The sequence below is a fragment of the Kwoniella mangroviensis genome (assembly GCF_000507465.2).
Source record: "Kwoniella mangroviensis CBS 8507 chromosome 1 map unlocalized Ctg01, whole genome shotgun sequence".
NCBI lineage: Eukaryota > Fungi > Basidiomycota > Tremellomycetes > Tremellales > Cryptococcaceae > Kwoniella > Kwoniella mangrovensis.
In genome coordinates, this window is record NW_027062533.1 from 973,431 (window position 1) to 993,829 (window position 20,399).

General features: G+C 45.2%; 7 protein-coding genes across 7 annotated transcripts; 3 read left to right on the top strand and 4 right to left on the bottom strand.

The window, feature by feature from the left end:
• Positions 1-1,016: 1,016 nt before the first annotated feature.
• I203_100360 (translation elongation factor Tu) lies at positions 1,017-4,081 on the bottom strand (the record flags this gene model as incomplete). Its single annotated transcript, XM_019149039.1, has 8 exons — positions 1,017-1,117; positions 1,190-1,358; positions 1,418-1,684; positions 1,826-1,899; positions 1,952-2,052; positions 2,307-2,453; positions 2,564-2,718; positions 2,774-4,081. The coding sequence occupies 8 exons, from the start codon at positions 4,079-4,081 to the stop codon at positions 1,017-1,019; spliced, it is 2,322 nt and encodes a 773-aa protein (XP_019001566.1).
• A 438-nt stretch (positions 4,082-4,519) lies between these two features.
• Positions 4,520-6,137, top strand: I203_100361 (methionine-tRNA ligase, beta subunit; the record flags this gene model as incomplete). Its single annotated transcript, XM_065516625.1, has 5 exons — positions 4,520-4,651; positions 4,720-4,815; positions 4,942-5,562; positions 5,646-5,808; positions 5,953-6,137. 5 exons carry the CDS (start codon positions 4,520-4,522, stop codon positions 6,135-6,137), a joined length of 1,197 nt encoding a protein of 398 aa, XP_065373443.1.
• A 547-nt stretch (positions 6,138-6,684) lies between these two features.
• On the bottom strand, positions 6,685-8,395 carry I203_100362 (uncharacterized protein; the record flags this gene model as incomplete). The annotated part of the gene is made up of 2 exons (XM_019149037.1): positions 6,685-7,568; positions 7,654-8,395. The coding sequence occupies 2 exons, from the start codon at positions 8,393-8,395 to the stop codon at positions 6,685-6,687; spliced, it is 1,626 nt and encodes a 541-aa protein (XP_019001564.1).
• A 768-nt stretch (positions 8,396-9,163) lies between these two features.
• Positions 9,164-10,790, top strand: I203_100363 (uncharacterized protein; the record flags this gene model as incomplete). Its single annotated transcript, XM_019149036.1, has 6 exons — positions 9,164-9,351; positions 9,496-9,644; positions 9,732-9,988; positions 10,082-10,253; positions 10,356-10,484; positions 10,567-10,790. The coding sequence occupies 6 exons, from the start codon at positions 9,164-9,166 to the stop codon at positions 10,788-10,790; spliced, it is 1,119 nt and encodes a 372-aa protein (XP_019001563.1).
• Positions 10,791-11,175: 385 nt separating this feature from the next.
• Positions 11,176-12,302, top strand: I203_100364 (uncharacterized protein; the record flags this gene model as incomplete). The annotated part of the gene is made up of 4 exons (XM_019149035.1): positions 11,176-11,275; positions 11,374-11,499; positions 11,636-12,038; positions 12,155-12,302. 4 exons carry the CDS (start codon positions 11,176-11,178, stop codon positions 12,300-12,302), a joined length of 777 nt encoding a protein of 258 aa, XP_019001562.1.
• A 175-nt stretch (positions 12,303-12,477) lies between these two features.
• I203_100365 (DNA replication licensing factor MCM7) lies at positions 12,478-15,409 on the bottom strand (the record flags this gene model as incomplete). The annotated part of the gene is made up of 7 exons (XM_019149034.1): positions 12,478-12,552; positions 12,624-13,504; positions 13,568-14,457; positions 14,534-14,766; positions 14,949-15,196; positions 15,270-15,291; positions 15,365-15,409. 7 exons carry the CDS (start codon positions 15,407-15,409, stop codon positions 12,478-12,480), a joined length of 2,394 nt encoding a protein of 797 aa, XP_019001561.1.
• Positions 15,410-15,867: 458 nt separating this feature from the next.
• Positions 15,868-20,231, bottom strand: I203_100366 (uncharacterized protein; the record flags this gene model as incomplete). The annotated part of the gene is made up of 20 exons (XM_019149033.1): positions 15,868-17,291; positions 17,346-17,495; positions 17,551-17,652; positions 17,710-17,755; positions 17,803-17,936; positions 18,002-18,115; positions 18,181-18,213; positions 18,272-18,364; positions 18,443-18,580; positions 18,640-18,687; positions 18,752-18,891; positions 18,976-19,040; positions 19,103-19,164; positions 19,231-19,291; positions 19,353-19,498; positions 19,590-19,706; positions 19,784-19,827; positions 19,898-19,955; positions 20,030-20,084; positions 20,154-20,231. 20 exons carry the CDS (start codon positions 20,229-20,231, stop codon positions 15,868-15,870), a joined length of 3,108 nt encoding a protein of 1,035 aa, XP_019001560.1.
• Between the last annotated feature and the right edge of the window lie 168 nt (positions 20,232-20,399).

The window sequence follows — 20,399 nt, forward strand, 5'->3', positions numbered from 1 at the left end:
ACTACACCAATTAAGGAGTCGGTCTTGATTTTTTGATATTGCTGATCGTTCGTTGGAGATATATGTCGTATTCTTTTGTATGTTAGCGTTTACTGTGTAGAGGCGTAGGGGCAGGAGGAATGTTTGAATGAGCGTCGAGCGTTGGATTGAACAGTAGATGGATCACCAGGAGTCCAGTCTTTTTTGTGGGTTTAGGAGGAGAAGAGATGTGAGGTGAGGAAGGGAAACTGGGAGAAACACAGGAGAGACGAGCGTTTATATGTATCTTGATTGAGCCAGGGAATATGGGTTAGAACCTAAGGTATGTGATTGAACAACGAGGAATGGCTGGTATGGGTTGGTGAAGGATTGTAATTTGGACCGATGATGCATATGTGTGTAGTTGAAGCGAGGCTTGGCTGGATCACCCGAGATTGAAAACAGGATAAGGTTGACTTATGATCAGTCAGAGTCAGAATCCCTTAGTGCATATATATGTGCACGCATTCGTGCAAGCTGAATTAGCGTCAGTATTGATCATCAGTCTTTGTAGGGGTTAGTCGGGTTGTTGGTGAGCGATATCAAGCCTAGTACACGACAAGTTTCGCCTCCTTGTCGTCAACCACTCTTTGGCCTCTCCCAAGACCCATCTTATTCTTCCCTCCCATCTTGTTCTCCCTCTTCCTGGTCCCCTCCTTCCCCTCTCTCACCCGTCGACCGCTGTCCTTCTCCGAACCGCCATGTATCCGCCCACACCCCTTCTTCTTTCCATACCAAATTCCACGCCAGTCCTCGCTCCCCTCTCTCTTTCCATCTCCCTCACTCCTCTCATGCCTTTTTGCACGACCCGCTTGCTCACGTTTACTACCTCCTACATGCACTATGTTGCATCCTCATGTTCTATTCTAAACACAGAGATCCTCCAATATATACACTACTTCCCTCCACTATGCATGATGTATCTTCTAATTACCTTCGCATTGCATCTTCCGGCCTTTCGGCATTGAGTGGTGGTGCTGATGATGACATCGAATAACTTAAGCGGTAGCGTTACCAGCAAGTGTAAGACCAGCGACGTTAGGTAAATCTTCCGCTTTTTCAATAAGCTTGGTCACCTTTCCGATGGCAACGGTTTTTCCTATTTGATACAATATCAGAAATGTCAAAATGAGACGGGCAGGTAAAACCTGAGGGTCGTTCGTTCACTCACCTTCATCACGTAGTGAGAATCTTCCCAAGATTTTCGATTCCTTGTATGTATCAATACAAATAGGTGCTGTAGTCTCGATCAAAACCGAAACGAGCATTCCTTGTTTAGCGAATTGAGGTGGCTTCTTACTCTTGCGCCTTGTCTTTCGGTCGTAGTAATTGAGCAGAGCCTGCACAGGTACCGAATGCAATGAGCGGTTGTCATTGCACACCAGCTCAACTGACTTACGGTCAAGGTGACTTCTTCAGCCAAGGTATGTACATGTAATACACAATTATAACCTCCACAGATGATGTTCTTTGTTTCCAATATACTAAGATCAGCTCTGAAAGCAGTAACAGTTTTGACCGGCTGTTGCGGGGAGCATAAAACGAATCCTGGGGTGATATCCTTATCGGATATACCGGACAAGCGCAAACGAATTGATTCCCCCGCAAATCCTTGTTCCAATTCATCCCCAGCCTCGGCATACACGGCGCTGACTTCGACCGGTGTCTATAGAAGGATAAGAAGATGTATCAGCATCCGTAGCATCCGTAAGCATGATCGCCACGTTCATTTATTCGTCAACGCCTCCATACCCGATACTGTCAACGTCGACATGTTTGTACAAGGTAATAAGTAAAGTAGACTTACCTTATTAGGCATCATGAGTAACTTATGTCCTTTCTTCACCCGACCGGCTTCGATCTTACCCATGACCATGGTACCTATGCAAAGATTTAGCAGAGAAGCCGCTGAATGTTGTTTTAAGAAACTCACCGAGCTCGGCATATTTCTCTTGTACTGGCATGACATAACCCGCATCTATGTCTCTCTCCACGACCTCCATCGTGTCCAGGTGTTCGAGAAGCGAAGGACCCCTGAAGGAGTAACATGGGAGTCAGCTTTTTGAGCGTTCTTCTTCCCATCACCCGGGCATGTGTTGCATGGATCCATGGCTCTATGCTCTCTTTGAGATGGTATATTTATCATTCTGGACGTCTGATACCTCGGTTATGTAGAGAGATGTATGTTGTACCATCGTAGAAGAGAGGAGGCCAAGATGACAGAGGTTGTTGATAATGGCAAAACCGCCACACTCAAGTTCAACAGACACCCAAGCACGGCCACTCACTCATACCAAGGTGCAATCTTCTTATCTATCCTATCCTTGATGTTCTGAGCTATTTGACCTGATACGGGGATGAAGGTAAGATCGGTCTTAGGGTTGAACCCGACGGATTTGAGGAAAGGCGTGATCTTCTTGCAGATGTCGTCGTATCTAAGGAAAAGTCAATCAGGTCAATGAACGATTACAATTATAAATACAATTACAAATCATTGGAATATGATTCTACGGATAATTGTAAGTATAATGGGCGAAGTACTCACCGCTCCTTGTCCCATTGCACAGTAGGGTCATCCATCTTATTGACAGCCACAATCAACTTGTTCACACCGTTATTCTTGATCAACATCGCATGCTCTCTCGTTTGACCTTCTCGCTCAAAACCAGTTTCGAATTCACCTTTTCTTGCGGAGAGGACCTAACGGATCCATGAGTTAGCATCACTGTGGTTTATCGTGTTCAAGCAAACTCACCAAGATAGCTACATCAGCCTGAGCAGCACCTGAAATCATACTTGGTACATAAGTCTTATGTCCCGGGGCATCCAAGATCGTGTATCTCCTCTTTTCAGATTCAAAGTATGATCTTCCCACTTCAATAGTCTTTCCTTGAGCTCTTTCTTCTTTATTCGAATCTAACGCCCAAGACAGATACCATGTCTCTCTTCCAGCAGCTTTAGCTTCTTGTTCATATTTTTCCATTGTCCTCTTATCTACCGCTCCAGTAAGGAACAACAATTGACCTCCCATAGTGGATTTACCGGCATCTACATGTCCAGTGAAAATAATGTTCAAGTGAGATTTCGAATTGGTATCTTTTACATCATCTCCATACAAGTCCTTGAGCGCTTCTGCACCTGCCGCAGCTTGTTCCTTCAGGATCGCATCCGCGTCGTTCTTAGCTGAGACCTTGGTGTAGTTCGTACCGGATGGTGTGGACGTGCCGGACGCAGCGACAGAAGTGGGAGCAGGTGTAGATGAAGCTGCGGGGGTAGGTGCGTCAGTGGTGGAAGCGACGACTTTCACTTGAGCATCGGTAGTAGCTGCTGGAGCGGGAGTAGAATCTTCGACAGGTTCGGATTTCTTCTCTTCCTCTTTCTTCTCTTCAAGTTTCTTGCCTCCGCCGATAGATAATGATGGAGCAGCTTTAGGGGCACCACCGATAGATAACGAAGGGGCAGCTTTGGGAGCACCACCGATAGATAACGACGGAGCGGCTTTGGGCTGACCACCAATCGACAAAGATGGAGCGGCTTTAGGTGCACCACCGCCAATAGATAGAGATGGAGCTGCTTTGGGTGCCCCTCCGCCGATGGATAATGAAGGTGCAGCTTTGGGTGCACCACCACCGATAGATAGTGATACGGGTTTACCAGCAGGCGTAGAGTCGGGTTTGGGCGAAGAGGATGTAGGAGGTAAGTTTGGAGGTTGGATTCCCTGGACGTTCCTTACGGCTTGAGGTTGGAAATTACCTCTGGCGTTAGGAGGTATATAAGCTTGTGATTGAGGTTGTTGTTGTTGTTGAGGGTATCCACCACCGTATTGAGGATAACCACCATAACCGCCAGCACCTTGTTGAGGATATCCTCCATAACCACCTTGGTGTCCACCATATTGATTATACCCACCATATCCTTGCCCTTGCCCTTGTCCTGGATAGCCCTGTTGACCTTGGCCTTGACCTGGCTGTTGCTGAGCTCGAGGAACAAAGGGTGCACCTTGACCGGGTCTGAACTCGAACGCACCGGGGTTGAAACCGTTAGGAGGGGGTGGGCCTGACATGTCGGAATGTGTGATGCCTCGGTACTTGTATCGGGATAGCTACAGGAGACTTTTTGATGAGTATCTATGACAAGTCTATCGATACAAGTTTTGGTCAAAGTGATCAACGAGATGCAGGTTGATGCTCTTTTGTCTAAAAGAGAACCGTCTACCCGTACCCTTGCCACCACCATACAGCGTTTCATTGGAAAAAGTTATTAAGAGACACAAATCCACGTCATGGGGGTATATCGAGATGCTTATCACGGGTCCCTCTTGGAGCTTCCCTCCACTCGGACAACGAAAAATCCATATACTCGAGTACATCTTCAACTGGATTCCACTCAACTGTCCATCCCGATCAACACTAAAAGCCAGCAATACATGCTCACCCTCCTGCGCTCAAGAGCACCTTCACAGACATACAGCAAACTCAGATTATATACTACACAGAAAATCATGTCAAACGTATCCGAATTCGTGGCAGCCGCCGAACAAGCTGATCCCTCTTTGACCGGGTCAAACGAAAAGGAAAAGGCTGAGATTGCCAAATTGGCGGGAGAGACTGAAGGTTATGTCAAGGATCTTTCGGTGAGTCAGCTACTTTTTTGGAGTCTCGCAATGAGCATCATAAGCTGATAGGTCGGTATCTCGTTCAGGCCCTCAACGAGAAGCTCACTCCTCTTACATACCTCTATTCCAACTCACCTTCTTCAGCGGATGTCAGCTTGTACGCTCATTTACATCCAACTTTGGTGAGTAGATTATCGTCTGAATGAGAAACGAAATACGCTATAAATCTATCTCAATTAGAAGATCAGTTGTCACCCACTATCATTAGCAACATACTGATAATATTGTATCTTCTGTGCAATCTGTAGATTTCCGCACCCACCACTCAACATCCCCAACAACCTTCCCTTCTCCGATACTTCCTTCAAATCCAATCATTAGAATCTGTCCAATCCGCTCAAAAGTCCTTACCAAACTCATTCCCATCATTGGAAATCGACATCTCATCGTTACCTACTCCAGAGAGGAAAGCACCACCACCTAAAGTCAAGAAAGAGAAGAAGCCCGCTGCTCCCGCTGCTGGTGGCGTGACTGAGACCGTTACCAACGCTGTGTCTGGTGCAGTCAACGCTGCTACCTCTGCTGCTGGTGCTGTTGCTGGAACTGCTGCCAACGCAGCTAATGCCGTCAAAGATGCTGTAGTAGGTGCAAGTGCAGCACCCCAAGAAGGAGGCAAAAAGAAAGAGAAGAAAGAAAAGAAGGAGAAACCTGCTAAGGCTCAACCTGTTAAAGAAGAACCTACAGGTCCATTACCCAGTATGATTGATATGCGAGTAGGCAAAGTGTTAGATGTAAAGAGACATCCAGATGCAGATAGTTTATATGTCGAATCGATAGATGTAGGTGAACCTGAACCCCGAACGGTATGTTCAGGTTTGGTGAAGTATATGACGGAGGATCAAATCAGAGGAGCTACCATTGTTGTTATCGTAAGTCAAACCCATCCACGAACGAGAAAGTAACATGGATATGGTCATGGTTATGGCTGACCTACCTTTTTCGGTCTGGTTAGTGTAATCTCAAACCAGTCACTATGCGAGGAGTGAAATCGTACGCCATGTTATTATGTGCATCATCGAAAGACGGTAAAGATGAAGGAGGTATCGAATTTGTCTACCCTCCTGAGGGATCTCAACCGGGTGAAAGGATCTACTTTGAGGGTGAGAAATACGAGAGTGAGTCGTTACTTTCGAAAAAGATATTTCCTCTCTGATCTAATGATACATCTGGTGGACATCGATGATCATCCTACGTATTGACCCCTGATCGTTTTCAGATGACTGACAATGCTCCTTTGTTTTTTTTTTTGTTCTTCACAGATGTCAAACCCGAAGCTCAACTTAACCCCAAGAAAAAAGTATTCGAAACTATCCAACCTGGATTCACAACCTTGGATACTCGAGAGGCAGCTTGGATCGATCCTGAGACCAAGACCGTTCATAAGATCAGAACGAAAAATGGTGTTTTGACTTCAAAGACTTTGATCGGTGCCAGTTTGTCATAAATCATAAAGCCATACAAGTATATATGCAGTATACGTATAGATGAGCTCTAATATAGCAGCAGTTGGAGGTCATTGTGGATAGATGAAGATGCATCAGGAGTAACTCACTTACATCACCTACGTTTTTATCATCGACTCGTATTTACACTTTGTCGACTGATAGATGTATGTCCGATTTAATTCAGACACCAACGTGACAAGGATAAGACAATGCATGATAGATCGGATAGTATGGAATTACTACGTTTTATACTAAATCCCATTATGAGAGAACATGAGAAACTACTTGATAGCTTGTTGTCCAGTTGTGATGATATATTAAGGGGGGAATATGACTATGCTAGAAATAAGAGAATGAAAATAAGAGGAAGAAATTGAGTTTGACATGAAGACAAAAGAAACAGCTACACATTCCTCCCCATCTGCACCTGGACCTAGACCTGAACCTAGACTTAGAACCGTATCATCCGCTTCCCTCTGCCAATACTAATCTAAATAATGTCCCTTCTCCATCATACCAAGCCTAGTCCCATTCCCATCCCCATTCCTACTCAGTCAAATCTTTCAAATCCTCTTTCCTCGCCAACACCCCGCTCTTGACAAACTTCTTTCCCCTCACCCACTCCAAACCTTCACCAGCATAACTAATCTTCGGCGTCACTTCCACCTCCACACCCTCTCCTACCTCCGCTCCATTATCCACTAACCACCTTTTTTGTTGAGCCAACAAATCCCTCCGGGAAGTCTCTGGACAATCTGCTTTTGATCCAGGAGCATTCTTCAACGGACTGAATTCTTCTTCTCTTTGAACTTCTAACACACAAAGTGATTTCGTAAATGGGAATACGTCAAATACGAATAATTCCAATTTCATCCCATTCGGTTCACTCGGCTTGATCAATTCGCCATTTTGCAAATTAACCGTAGGTATCTTTTTACGTGCAATGTGAAATGCCATTTTCCTTTCCATCGCTTCTACACCTTCCAAGAAACTTCTCGTGTAGAAGTGATTAGCTATATTGGCAGCTCTGAATGCCAGTTGACCATCAGATGTTCTAGCTTCAGCTTTCTCTTTTGATAATTCTGAATATTCAACGACAGCAAAAGCATCTCCCTTAGCGGCTAATACACCGACTGATTCGGTGGGGACTGTCTTCCGAACGACTTTAGCTCCAGCTTGAGATTTTCGATCGATACAGCATCCGATAAAGACAGGATCGGCCACTTTGACCAAACAGTTATCGACACAGTAAGCGTGAATGTATTCGATACCCTGTGATTTGAGATCGGAGAGGACTGTTCGAGGGGAATCTGGGGATAGGGGTCGACGTAGCGCAGCGTATAGACCACCATTACCGTCCGGAGCGACTGAGAGGGATGAAGGAGTGGAAAGAAGCAGTTTACCATCTTCGCTTAGAGCGGGTAGCACGCCTAGTATTGGGTGAAATAGCGAGCGTCAGTGTTCAATATCGCCTGCAGAGTTGTAGATAGAGTAGGAGGGAGCGAAGGAACTCACCCTGTTCGAAGAAAATTACATCTTCCTCTTTCAACCCAAAGAAATTCTTCTCCTTGAAGTACTTTTCTGTTTCACCCCTCGTAGGGCCAGAGGTCATGACATACCATTTGATCCTTACCGATCCATCTTCTTTACCTTCCTTCTCTTCTGCTACCTTTGCCAGTTTACCTATCCGTTCAGCCTGGTATTCGAACAAGCTTTTGCCTGAGGGTAATTTGATATCGTACATTCCCTTAGGTAACGACGAACCCAATCTCGTTCCTTGACCACCAGCCATGAGCAACACGGCAACTTGATTATTCGCTATAGCCTTTAAACCTATCTCTCTCCATTTATTCTCATCCTCTGGATTATTCAAAATACTAGCACAGGCTTCCTCTGGGAGGGGTAGGACTTCCTCGGGAGGTCTGGGAGTAGGTGTTCTAGATCTACCCAGAAGGTTGTTTAGACCTGGTACGAGGGTATCATCGTAATTGATATTATCCTCGTTGGAAGGAGTATGAGCGCCGTCACCTTCGGCAGCAACGGCATTCATGTATATACGATTGACCCGATGGACATCAATGTCGTTTAACTGGTTTAACAAGTTGGTTTGTTCCTCTGATGATGATTTGGAGAAGAAAGTGAACACGTGTGATTGACCAGCTTCCTCATATCGTTGTTTGAGTTTATCCAAGAGTGATAGACCCCCGTCGGCATTGGAAGATGAGCCGTTGATTTGAATAGCAGGTGAAGATGCCATGGTGCGCTATTGATAAGAGGTTGGATGTGTAAGTTGAGGTTTTGTATAAATACGAGATAGACCAAGTTGACCTTGCTGTGTTATGATGTAAGAGTGGAAAAGGGATTGATCGTCCGTTTTGGTCTCGTGGGAGATTATCAAGATCCTATCTTTATATATCTTGTGAATTGCAGTTGGAAGACGAGACGGTATAGCACAAGTGAGTCGAAAAGGTGTGAACCGATATAGTCGGGCAAGAAGGTGGAAGAGTGGGTGGATGAGATGTGGTCCCGACCGTGATGATCAACAATGAAAGGAGGAGGATGTGAGTTGTAGGTTGAACAAAGCAAAGTGACAGATGGAGAGATGTGTCTGTCACTCTGTATTCTAGGGAAACGTGTATGTGGAATGAGTTGAGATTACTCGGAGGTATTGATCCGATGAAGGCGGTGTTACGTCAGTGAGGGTTGAGACAGTCAATGGACCGAGCGGAGGTGAGGGTGGATGATGAATGTACACCGAGTATTGTGAATCGTATGCGAATAGTGTAAAGAGGCAGTGAGACGGTGAATACGTGCAATGATGTGAGATAGAGAGAGGAAGGGCGAGTGACGGGATGGCCGGCTACGACACAGTTGGATGGATGAGTACAACACGAAGTGACGCACTAAAGCTTGCACCTGCATTTGACATTTCACATCACTACCATCAATTCAAATCTCTGATCCCTCAATTCATACTGTCTCACTTGGATCACCGCCAGCTGTGCACCACCCACAGCAAATCAGTATGCCAATCGCTTCCCCACTCTGGGCACTATTGGCGATTCCGATCCTACTCCGCCTTCTCAAGTCGAAACCACTGCCTTCTAGAGAGACTGTCGTTCTTCCCCATGAAGAGAGGGTAGTCCTACTAGGTGCAAGCTCAGGTGTGGGAAGGGATCTGGCTCATGCTTATGCAAAGAGGGGTGCGAAGATGTGAGTGGTGTGAAGATAAAAATATCGTTATGCGATTTCTCTGATGGATCGTCAACTCATCTGATCAAAATTTCGACATCTCTCTATTCCTGGACCCCTTTCTATCTGAAATCTGAACTGACCTTCGTGCTTATATCGACGTAGATGCCTCGTAGCTAGACGATCAGATACTCTCGAAAGGGTAAAAGCAGAATGCATTTCTCTAGGTGCCAAGGGAGAAAATCTCTTAGTTGTTCCCGCGGATATTACCAGTACGGATGATCTTATCAAAGTGAGAGAAGCAGTTGAGAAGGGTAGGTTGGTCTATCGACATAGGAATCATCAGATGCAAATGCAAATAAATATGACAGCTAATTGGAACTTTTACTTGTGATCTGTAGCTTGGTCAGGTCTTGACACTCTCCATATCTTAGCTGGCTTACCCTCAACTTCAATGTTGATGGATCTAGCGGGAGTATCGCTCAACAAGCAAGATGCAAACAAACCTCCTTCAGGTGCTCCTCTATCTTTTTCGAACTCCGCCGGTGAGGAAGATAGTGCTGGACCAAGCAAAGCTGGATTAGATAAAGTTGCGTTCGAAGCTAGAGCAGTGAGCGAGGTGAATTACGTGGGAACTATCTTAGCTTTGACTTGCTTTGTGAGTTTACCATTTTTACACAAATTCACAACAACCCTGTGGATTCATTAAGGCGGTGAAGCTAGAGCTCAAGGTGTGCTTGCTATGTTTTAGTTACCCCTCCTCGCATCCACATCCAAATCACCAGCACTACACCATCTCTCATCTGTAGCAGCGACGGTCCCAGCACCTCATCGAGTGATTTACGCAGCTACGAAATCAGCCGGATTGATGGCTGTTGAAAGCTGTAGAGTCGAATGTGAAGGTTGTGGAGTGAGGTTCTTCTGTGAGTGTGATTGACCCAATTAGTCTAGATGAAAGCTCGGTTGGTCAAGGGAAAGAACTTGATGGTATGATAATATCGTTGCTGACATCGAAGCTCTTTCAGCATTCTGTCCAGGGACGATAGATAACGAATTCAGATTGAAAACCTCTACTTCACAGAGTGGTGGAAGGGACGAAACAAAATTACCTATCAAGCATAAATGGGAGAAGTTGTTGTTATCTCCTCAAAAAGGTATGTATATCAACAAAAATCTTGATACGATTTCACATGGTACTTTATTTGGATCAAATGCTGACTATAAACTTGTGTTTAGTGATCGATATAATCCTATACAACCTCTCTTTATCGCCCAAACCCCAACCTCTCATCCCATACCGTCCATTCTCATGGATAAAATCGCTCTCTGTACCTCCGAAACATCTCGTTCATGCTCCATGGCAATATCGTATGGCAATGATGGTAAGGGATACACCGATAGGTTGGGCTTATATCGAACCTGGAGCAAGGAGGAAATACGGTTTGATAGGGAGACCATAAGGAAGTAAATGCAAACATCATTCTTTGCGGTATCAAATCGAGTGAAATAAATGTATATAACGATCAGTTATGACCCACATGCCGCCATATGTACATTGCTATTCAGTGTGTATCATACACCTCGATCACTTTGCATCCTAAACAGACAAGAGTATGTCTGAACCAAGCTACACTACTTGTATAGCATGTATATCAGAGATACTCATAATGTGGACTGAACGTGGATCACCTCCACCTGGAACTTTTCCGAGCTTTTCAGATTTCCTTCACGATACTTTTGATTTTTCTGATCAGTTTAATATATAACCTGGTGATTCCGATATAATATACCAGTATCACTGCAAATTGCTTGACTAATCCAGAAGAGTAACCAAAGGAAATCATTATGGTCAGACCGACATCCTCTTTGCGGTTCATAGCCGGTCAAGCCCTTCGAGCAGAAAGAGCAAAGAGACAACCTATGCCCGAGAATTTCGTCGAAGCCAGTGAGTTACATTTGGTCCTTGTCGTATCATCCCAATATTTTTTTAAAAAAATAGAAACGCTGCTGATAATCTTCCTCTTGATGATGTGTTTATTCTAGCTGGAAATCAATCGAGACCTAAGAATGTATTACTTCACGATATACCCCGTACGGCTTTACCTAGTGATATAACAAGGGCGTTGAGGGATGTAGGTGCATTTGATGAGAGTTTTTCAGTCTCTGCGAGTGAGTAACACCATATTCACGATTGGATTGGATTGGAATGGAGTGGACCGAGTTGTATCCGGATGATGGTGTCATATATAGTTGGTATATCGGATGTGAGCTAATGTTTGATGTGTATTTGAAAAAAAACTGATAGTAACTTCCCTTCCACCTTCTTTACCCAAATCACCCTCTTTGTACCGTACATACCACCTAACCCTTCCATCTTCTAAAAAAGCCAATCAGATATCTACCATCCTCTCCACAAAGCCCATATTCACTCTCGATCGTAAAGGTCAAGCTCAACTTACTCACATCACCTCCGACGAATGGACCAACACCCTCGTCCAGCGGACATTAAACGATAGGACAACGTATGAACAGCAGCGAGATAGGTTCGAAAAGACTTTCACGGCTGATTGGTGTAATAAATCTGGACTCAGCGGTAGGAGAGTGATCATAAAGGGTTTACCTCCTTCGGTCAGGTCGGAGGACATCAAAAAGTTGGGCAAGGATTGCGGGGTTTTGGATGAGGTTGATGGATGTACGAAATTACCTTCGTGAGTTTATCAAATATCTTCAGACGATATTTCTCTCATTCAGTCGAAAAATGTTCATTCGATCTTTGAATGCTTGTTTCGCACTACTCAAGCTGACCACCTTGAACATATTCTAGGAGCCGTTCAAGTATCGTCTCGACATATTGTCTAACTACCAATACAGTCAACGACGCTCATAGACTAGCGAGGAAATTGCATATGAAATGGTACAAGGTCGATATACACGGTCAAAAATGGTTGATGCGTGCTCATGTACATTATTGATCGTAGGCGTAGCTACGTAGACAAGTGGAAATGCATGATCTAATCATACCATACCAATAAATAAACAGATATATAATCCTATAAAGTATGATCTTTAACCGTAAATATACAAAGAAACGAAGAAATCATCCCAATCACCCATAACAACAACGGACGTCCCCATGGTCCTGACAGCCTAATACTCATCAGCAGCAACAAATCTCAACCTCGTGTTGTTCGCAGTCCTAACCAATACACCCATATTTTCGTACTACAAAGACATCATATACGTCAGCATCAAATAACCAGATCGACATCTATATCCATGTGGCCTGAACTCACCTCTGAAACCGTACCCATGAGTTGATTTTCTGTGAAACCTTTCGCCAAGACTCTATTCCTAACTTCGTTCATACCTAATTCTTCCAACTCGTCATCCTGTTCGTAATCTTCATCATCCTCATCTCTCATCTGAGCAGAGGCAGAAGCCATATCTTTGATGATCCTGAATATCTTGGAAGTATCAGTCTGGTCTTCACCCATTCTAGCTGACGCCTGATGTTCATAGAGAGAGGCTTTGGAAACATCCATCAATCTCAACGCCTCATCTACATCACCTTGTCCAACAACATTATCTTGTCTTAACCTAGCTAAAGCTTGAGATAAACGAAGTACAGCCAAAAGTGTACGAGCAGATACGTAAGAGTATGATTTCTCTTCCAATTCATCTTCCTTCTGTTGTTTTCGCATCTGAACATAACTCGATACGATGTATTCGGACATCTGAGGAGGGACGATCGGTCGGATCCTCCTGCATGCCGCGATATAGTGTCTCATCAAAGTAGGTTCGACAGGTTCGAAATCCAGGTCAGGATGGGTATTGTGCATATGCACGAAAGTAACGTGTTGAGCCAATCTCTCGTCATCTTCTCGAGTGGGAGTATCGAGGATCAAGAACAACACGTCGAATCGAGATAGTAACGCTGCAGGGAGATTGATGTTTTCGACAGGTGAGATCTTCGGGTTGTATCGTCCATACAAGGGGTTCGCAGCTGCCAAAATCGAAGTTCGAGCGTTGAGGGTAGTGGTGATACCAGCTTTGGAGATTGAAATGGTTTGTTGTTCCATCACTTCGTGAATAGCCGTTCGATCGGATTCGTCCATTTTGTCAAATTCATCGATACAGCAGATACCGTTATCGGCGAGAACCAATGCACCTCCCTCTATATAAAGAGTCAGGTCATATTAGCGAGGATCTCAGACAGGCAAAGAGAATCAGCACCCACCTAACACCATCTCATCGGTCACTGGATCTCTCATAACCGCAGCAGTCAAACCTACACCAGAAGAACCTCTACCGGTGGTGTACACACCTCGAGGTGCGACCTTCGTTATGTACTTGAGTAATTGCGATTTGGCCACACCTGGATCACCCATGAGACACACATTGATATCACCTCTAATCTTCATACCGTCTCCTACAGTCTTGGTCACACCACCAACCAATAAAAGCAACAAAGCCTTCTTGACATCTTCGTGACCGTAAATTTCAGGTGCGATCGAATTAGCCAATCTCGAATACAAGTTCGGATCTTCTTTCATCTCTTCGATTTGGACTTGCAATTCAGGTGTAAGCTCCATAGCGTGATATTGTTTCTTCAACTGGTGGACGTTCATAGCTTCTAAAAATGTGTCTTGTAGTAATCCCGCTCTGATCGCTCTGAAACCGGTATAAGGAGTAGGCAAGAATATACCTCCAATGTGAACGACATCACCGGGGTTGACTGATCGAGTTAGCGATCCGTACAGGTGGATAGTCATTGATCGAGGGATATGTCCAACGGGTACTTGATCGGCCATCTCTTGGATCTTGACCTCTTGGAATGGTCGGAATCGACTCGCTCGAGTTTGCATGTGAAGTTGACCTTTGGTTTGATTTTGGGTACATTCGGCTGAGGGACAGACGGTCAAGGGAGTGAAAGCTTTCTGGGCGACTTCTTGGAAAATCTCGTTACCGCATGAGTCACAGGTGTAGGCATTGACGAGGAGGAGAGGTTTAACCTCAGAAACTCGAGTGACGATACCTCGGACAGTGATGAGGTGACCAAGGTGAGCTCCTCGGACAGCTCGTACGGCAAGGACGTCGTTGTTTCGAAGAGGCTTGAAGTAGAGGTTGCTACTTTGGTGTCAAGAGATTGTCAGTTGCGACGTCTGTACGAAACTGAACGAACGATGGTAGAATTTCAACTCACTATCTTCTCATCAACTCAGGAGGGAACATGCCACCTTCCTCGTTCCTCTCACCATTCTGCACCTGTTCGTTCATTTCTCTTCTCTGTTGCATGATCAAATCGAGCACATCCGCGGTGAAGTCGAGTTCGTGGTCTGGCTCAGGCATGATCTTATCTATTACATCGCAGAAAAGCTGGATATATCTCCTGGTGTTTCGAGTGATATTATGAAGGAGTGTACGGTCGTTGCTGAACTGTAAAGGTCGAAGACACCGTCAGTAAAGTTCATGTATATCTTGCATATCACCATTTTCATCGTTCATCCAACAGGATTCGAATAGATCGCCTGACATTCTCCTGATATACGCTCTCGTACTCCATTCACATCCTTGCACTTGGATTCCATCAACCCAAAAAATCAGTCTCGTCCACTCACGTTCCTCAAATCCTGTAGATCAATTACCACCTCCTCTTTCTGCCTATTTGCAACTTTCCTTAGAACCTTTACATACTTCGCCTTTGACCTGTTTTCCCTAACGTTCAAATCGGACATATCATCCGCCAAATCATCTTCGTCCTCTTGGTCATCCTCATCATCTTCAGCAAGCTCGTCGTCGTTTGATGGAATGGCATGTCGGGAACGAGGTGGTGCGACGTAAGTCGTCAAGAAATCTCGAATTCGTTCTGCATTTGATCAACAGCATTAGCGATTAGCGATCCCACCTGGGATAAGTAAGTGAATGATGATGGCATTTACCTGTCTCTTCTTCGTAATTGATCTACAGAAACCCGGTGCAAGGATCAGCTTAGATCTGAATGATAAGTAGAGGTCATGTCACACTCATCACTCACATTGATGGATGCTACGGGCAGTACACCGACAGCTGGAGCGGCCATGTTGGATGATTATGAAGGGGGAGGGGGAAGGTGTCGTTCAACAAGGATTATCAGGAAAGGACAGGTGGATTGATGATGACAGAACGATGTAGGACGAGGTATGCGAGTGAGAGTGAGTATAACGCGTCGATGGATGTTTTTGAGGATGGGTTCAAGTTGATATTGCAGCAAAGTAATGTTCTCTCAGCAGAGAAGATATCCAGAGTTGAAAGCACGAAAGGAGGAGGAGCAAAGTGGCTGGTATCCTGCATCCTTGTACAGACGCGTCGTTTTTTGGGTAATCGAGTGATTACGAGTAATGTAATGTGCGGGATCAATCTCATGTCGGACGCGTTTGTGGCACCGCACTCTTAACGTACTGTAACTGGACACAGACCACATCAACACATATATACAACGTAGAAATCAATGCGATTGTACCCTCCTCTGTCGAGATCTCATCAAGGTGACTCGTATCCTCATCTGCCTCTTGAGCTCTCCCTCTCCCGCTCTCTATCCTTCTCTCCCAGACCTCTACACAGCCTCTCCAACATCTCCTCAATCCTCTTCTGCCTCTTCTCGATCCCATCCAACCTCTTCTCCATCCCCATATTCACCGCGCCTATCTCCTCTTCAGGTCTGTTCAGTTGCATAGCCTCGACCTGACTCGCTTTGATGATATTGGGTCGGGGCGACTTGGGTCCACCACCTGATAAAGTACCAGTACCAGAGGAAGAAGGTATCCTCAATGTCGAGTTGGACGTCGATGGACTAGCTAATCTCGTGGGTGGATTTGAGTTGTTCGGAGTGATCGAAGGCGATCCGGGGAACCGTACACTCCTAGTGGTACTCGGTGCGCTAGCATTAAAAGATTCGGGAAACGGTACACTCTGATTACTCTTGATCGTGGCTGCGCTACCTAATATACTATCTTCTTTCTGATCTAGTGTGGATGCAGATGAAGTTGCTGCAGTCGCTTTGGATATCGTAGGTGTAGGTGTGGTTGACCCTTCTGAGATAGTACGTTCGCCCATTGTATGACTACCGCTGAAAGAAGCTTGCCTACTTTCGATGATCGGGGTGATATCAGGTCGATTAAGTCTCGGTTTATTTAACCTGGCAGCTACTTTTGAAGCCACGTCCACATCATCGATCGGGCCTGACGAGAGAAGATCACCTTCTGACCCAGACTTGACATGCTGCGGTTGTTGTTGCTGCTGTTGGTGAGGTGTAGGCTGAAGTATCGTTCTTTGTCTTCTATTCGGACCCAGCATCGAGCTAAGCGCAGGATGGGAACTACTCAATGCCATACCTGCCATCGAGTTCCTTCTATTATGGAAACCTCTATCGGAATCTGGCGACATCATGAACAGTTGAGCCAGTGGGCTAGGACCATGCATTTGCATGGAAGAGTTCCGCCTTGGCCTGGTGATAGGTCCCTGAGCTTGCGAATGGGCGAGAGCATGAGCATTGCTTTGATGTCGAGATCGGATATCGATATTAGGTGATCTAGGTTGGGAAGGCATAGAGCTCGTTCGCTTTCTCGTAGCAGGTTTGGGGGATGGTACACCCTCGGAGGGTGGCTTGCCCGTCTCGAGATCATGTTCGAGTCCAGTGGGCGACGCTGTCATTGCAGCTGAATCGGTGAACATCAATTTAGTAGGTGTCGCACTCGTGGGTGCAGAGCCATAATCGAGTTTGCGACTTGCCCGACGTTTCACTTCGTCTTCTTCAGCTTCATCTGATGAGGAAGACGGTGAAGTGGAATCGATAGGCGGAGGTAGTTGGAAATCCGACTCTTCAAATACGTCGTCGTCCCATCCACTATAGAAATCTCCTACTTCTCGTTCGATCTCAAAGACAGTTTCGATGTCATGTCGATTTCCAAAGTTGTCGAATCCAGCTGCGAGAACTGATCAGCTTGTTCCTAAATCGACAGATTATACGGCTGACTTACCTGCTGCCTTGATACGTCTCGGCAGATTGCCCACATACCTCTCCGCAAAGTCGCCAAACTGTTCCATCAAAGTTTGTTCGCGATAAGATTGTCTCTCGTACAGTGCAATGACCAAGAGTATGGGTAGACTGGATACTCTGATCATGAATACTGTCAAATCTCTGGTGTCAGCTAATTTTATGAAACCGCAAATTAGTTAGCTCACCATTGACTTTGTGGAACCATCTCGGACCGAGGATGTAGCTCATTGGCCACATGACCACTACAGCAACCAAGTTGAACGGGAGTTGATAGCTGAATACGGCGTCTGTATTACATTCGTTAGACAATCACTGGCTTGGGGGAATAAGATTAATCGGCTTACCCGCTTTGACCCCCTCCAAAGTTGATACAGCTTTTCTGAACATCGACTAGTAAACTATCAGTCTAATGCTCATTGGTTCAACGGATAACTCACCTCGGCTGCAGCATCCGCATTGATAGTGGCGAATGTATTACCGAGAATGGCGACTAGTACAGTCAGAAGCAGGGTATTCGAAAGAAGGGCATATGACACCATCAAGACTGGACCGAGGAATGGGTGGAATACATCTGAACATAGCAGATATGAGTTTGATCTGATGTGCGGTCTTGATAATATCAGTAATGCAACTTACGAGCATGTTCGAACCCAGATGCGTCCAAGCCAAAATATACCTCTAGTAACCACCATCCGATCTGGGACAAGGCAAATTTCCCCTGTCCAAGTGTGAAGAGGGCGTATAGAAATCCTATAATACAATGCAGGTGATCAATATGGAATCTTGCATGCACGCAGAGAGTACATGACACTCACCAAGGAAACAGAAGAATCCGACACTCATCAAAACTATCCTCAAGTTGGTTAGTGGAAGTGCGGCGATGATGATTAAGAGAAGAACACTTACAGAAGAACTCAGTCAACATCGACCGTATACTCAAGACCATCAGGTTATTCGCTAATGTCACAAACGCTAATCTAGGGAAGATCAATACGGCACCTAAACAGGTTCCAATATCACTTGATGAGTTATCCTTCCTTCGTGATGTGTATACGACGATGGAATGCTTGAGCTCACCAATAGCCAACCAATCTGAACCTAACTCCAAGGCATTCTGATCATGGTAATGAAATCCATATGTTCTCGCTCCAAGGTACACCGCATAGATCAACATGAACACCAGGTCAAAACCATTGACAAGACTACTACTGAACACTGCGTACATGACTCGAACAGTCAGCTTTGACCAATAATGATAATGAAACTTGACATACCTTTTAATCCATGTTCACGTATAGCTGCCAATTTATCCAGAGAGAAAGCTATCCATCGTATCTTTGTCAGCTTTTGACATGCAATTTGGTTCACGCGATATCGGAAGCTCACCTAAAGCATAGATGATAAAAGCCAATTCCCTCCCATTCAACCTATTCGCATCCAGTCCTTCTATAGCGATCACATAGAGGGTGAAAAGGACAAGGAAGTTCACGTATTCTAACATTGATCGCACGCGAGGGACTTTCAACCTGATGCCATGTCATTAAGAGCGCACATGAACAACCCTCCTCGGATACAACATGTTAATCGAGCCATAGGAAAGGCGGGCTCACCGATAATGATCCAGCAGAGGTGCTTTATGCGGATTATACATCTGTATCGGTTTCTTCTTGTAGTTCTAAGCATGCATAGTGCTTGTCAGCATGAGCCTTACCAGGTGGCCGGGTGCATCTTAATCACATCTGCTATCAGAGCGTGGGCGTTCAGAGCAGAATATATGATTCTCCCAGACCAGATCCCCTCTGTAGTGCAACGCCATGAGGTTATCAGCAGTGAGATGGGATGTCTTAAGCGGGGTCTCGACTCACCGATTACTTTTTGACATGAAGGACTCCGTATAAACCTTTTCGAACCACTTATAATCGCCATCTAAAGCACAATCAGCGCGGAAAGATTTGTAGCCTCATGAAGAAAGCAAAATTTTACTCACTTCCAAAGCATTGCCACCCTGTGTCAGAAGATCATCATCACCCTCTTCTTTTGCCCTTTCCAGAACTTCTTCCGATGCACCTTGAAATAACGCCCAGGGGGTCAAAAGCACCGTAGCAAGTGGTAAAGATCGTTCAGACCATCCTCCTATCCATACCATCGAATCCAGTCATTAGCATGGAATCTTTCACCTTATACAGATACAGGGTTGATTAGTGTGATTAAATTATATACGCACTCAATACCCTTATAGCCAAGATCTCACATAAGTTCGCTCGAGCAGTCGATAAAGTAGATATGGAAAGTTGGTTCGAGTCTCTGGTGAATTGGATTTTGTTGAGTAACAAGCAGAACACTAAGGCGTAACCAGATGAGAAGGTTGATGTCAGTCTTATGGGCGACGGGGTGTCGATGAGGAGCAACTCTGCTCACCAGCAGCTTGATTTTGCAATTCAAGGTATTTCTCTGTCAACGGGCTACATATGCATATACATTGTCAGCCACCCTTGTCATTTGTATAGCGTATAATTGTAAAGGTGAACATACCGGACTATCGTGTAAGTAGACTCTGGTGCCAAAAGCTGTTCATAGGTCAATGGCGCATCTACAGCCCACACAATCAGCAGACCTCACATTCTCATTCGCTAGTGTAATTCAAGTAGGTAATTGAGTACTCACCGATATGAGCCATGATATCAACTCTTATCAGATGAATCAACGGATATACTTTGGTCTATTGATTCCGAACAAACAGGTGTCAACTAAACGACCAACTTTAATTGCTCACACGTCGGTGACCCACCTCGCTGAGTATCTTGGAGGATGGTCCAGCCGAAGCAGGACCTAGTAGAGGTGTAGCTTCGCCAGGAGTATATGCCATTTTCCCCTGTCCCCGGTGGCCTGCGTGTTATCTTATCTTGGGAAGTGAGATGACCGTTTTTTTTTGTAATTTTTATTGCTTTTGTCGCCGTCCACCGATTGGCTTGTCAGATGATCATAGATATGTACAGCATTCGAGTATGAGCGTGAGTGTGAGAAGCAGAAGGAA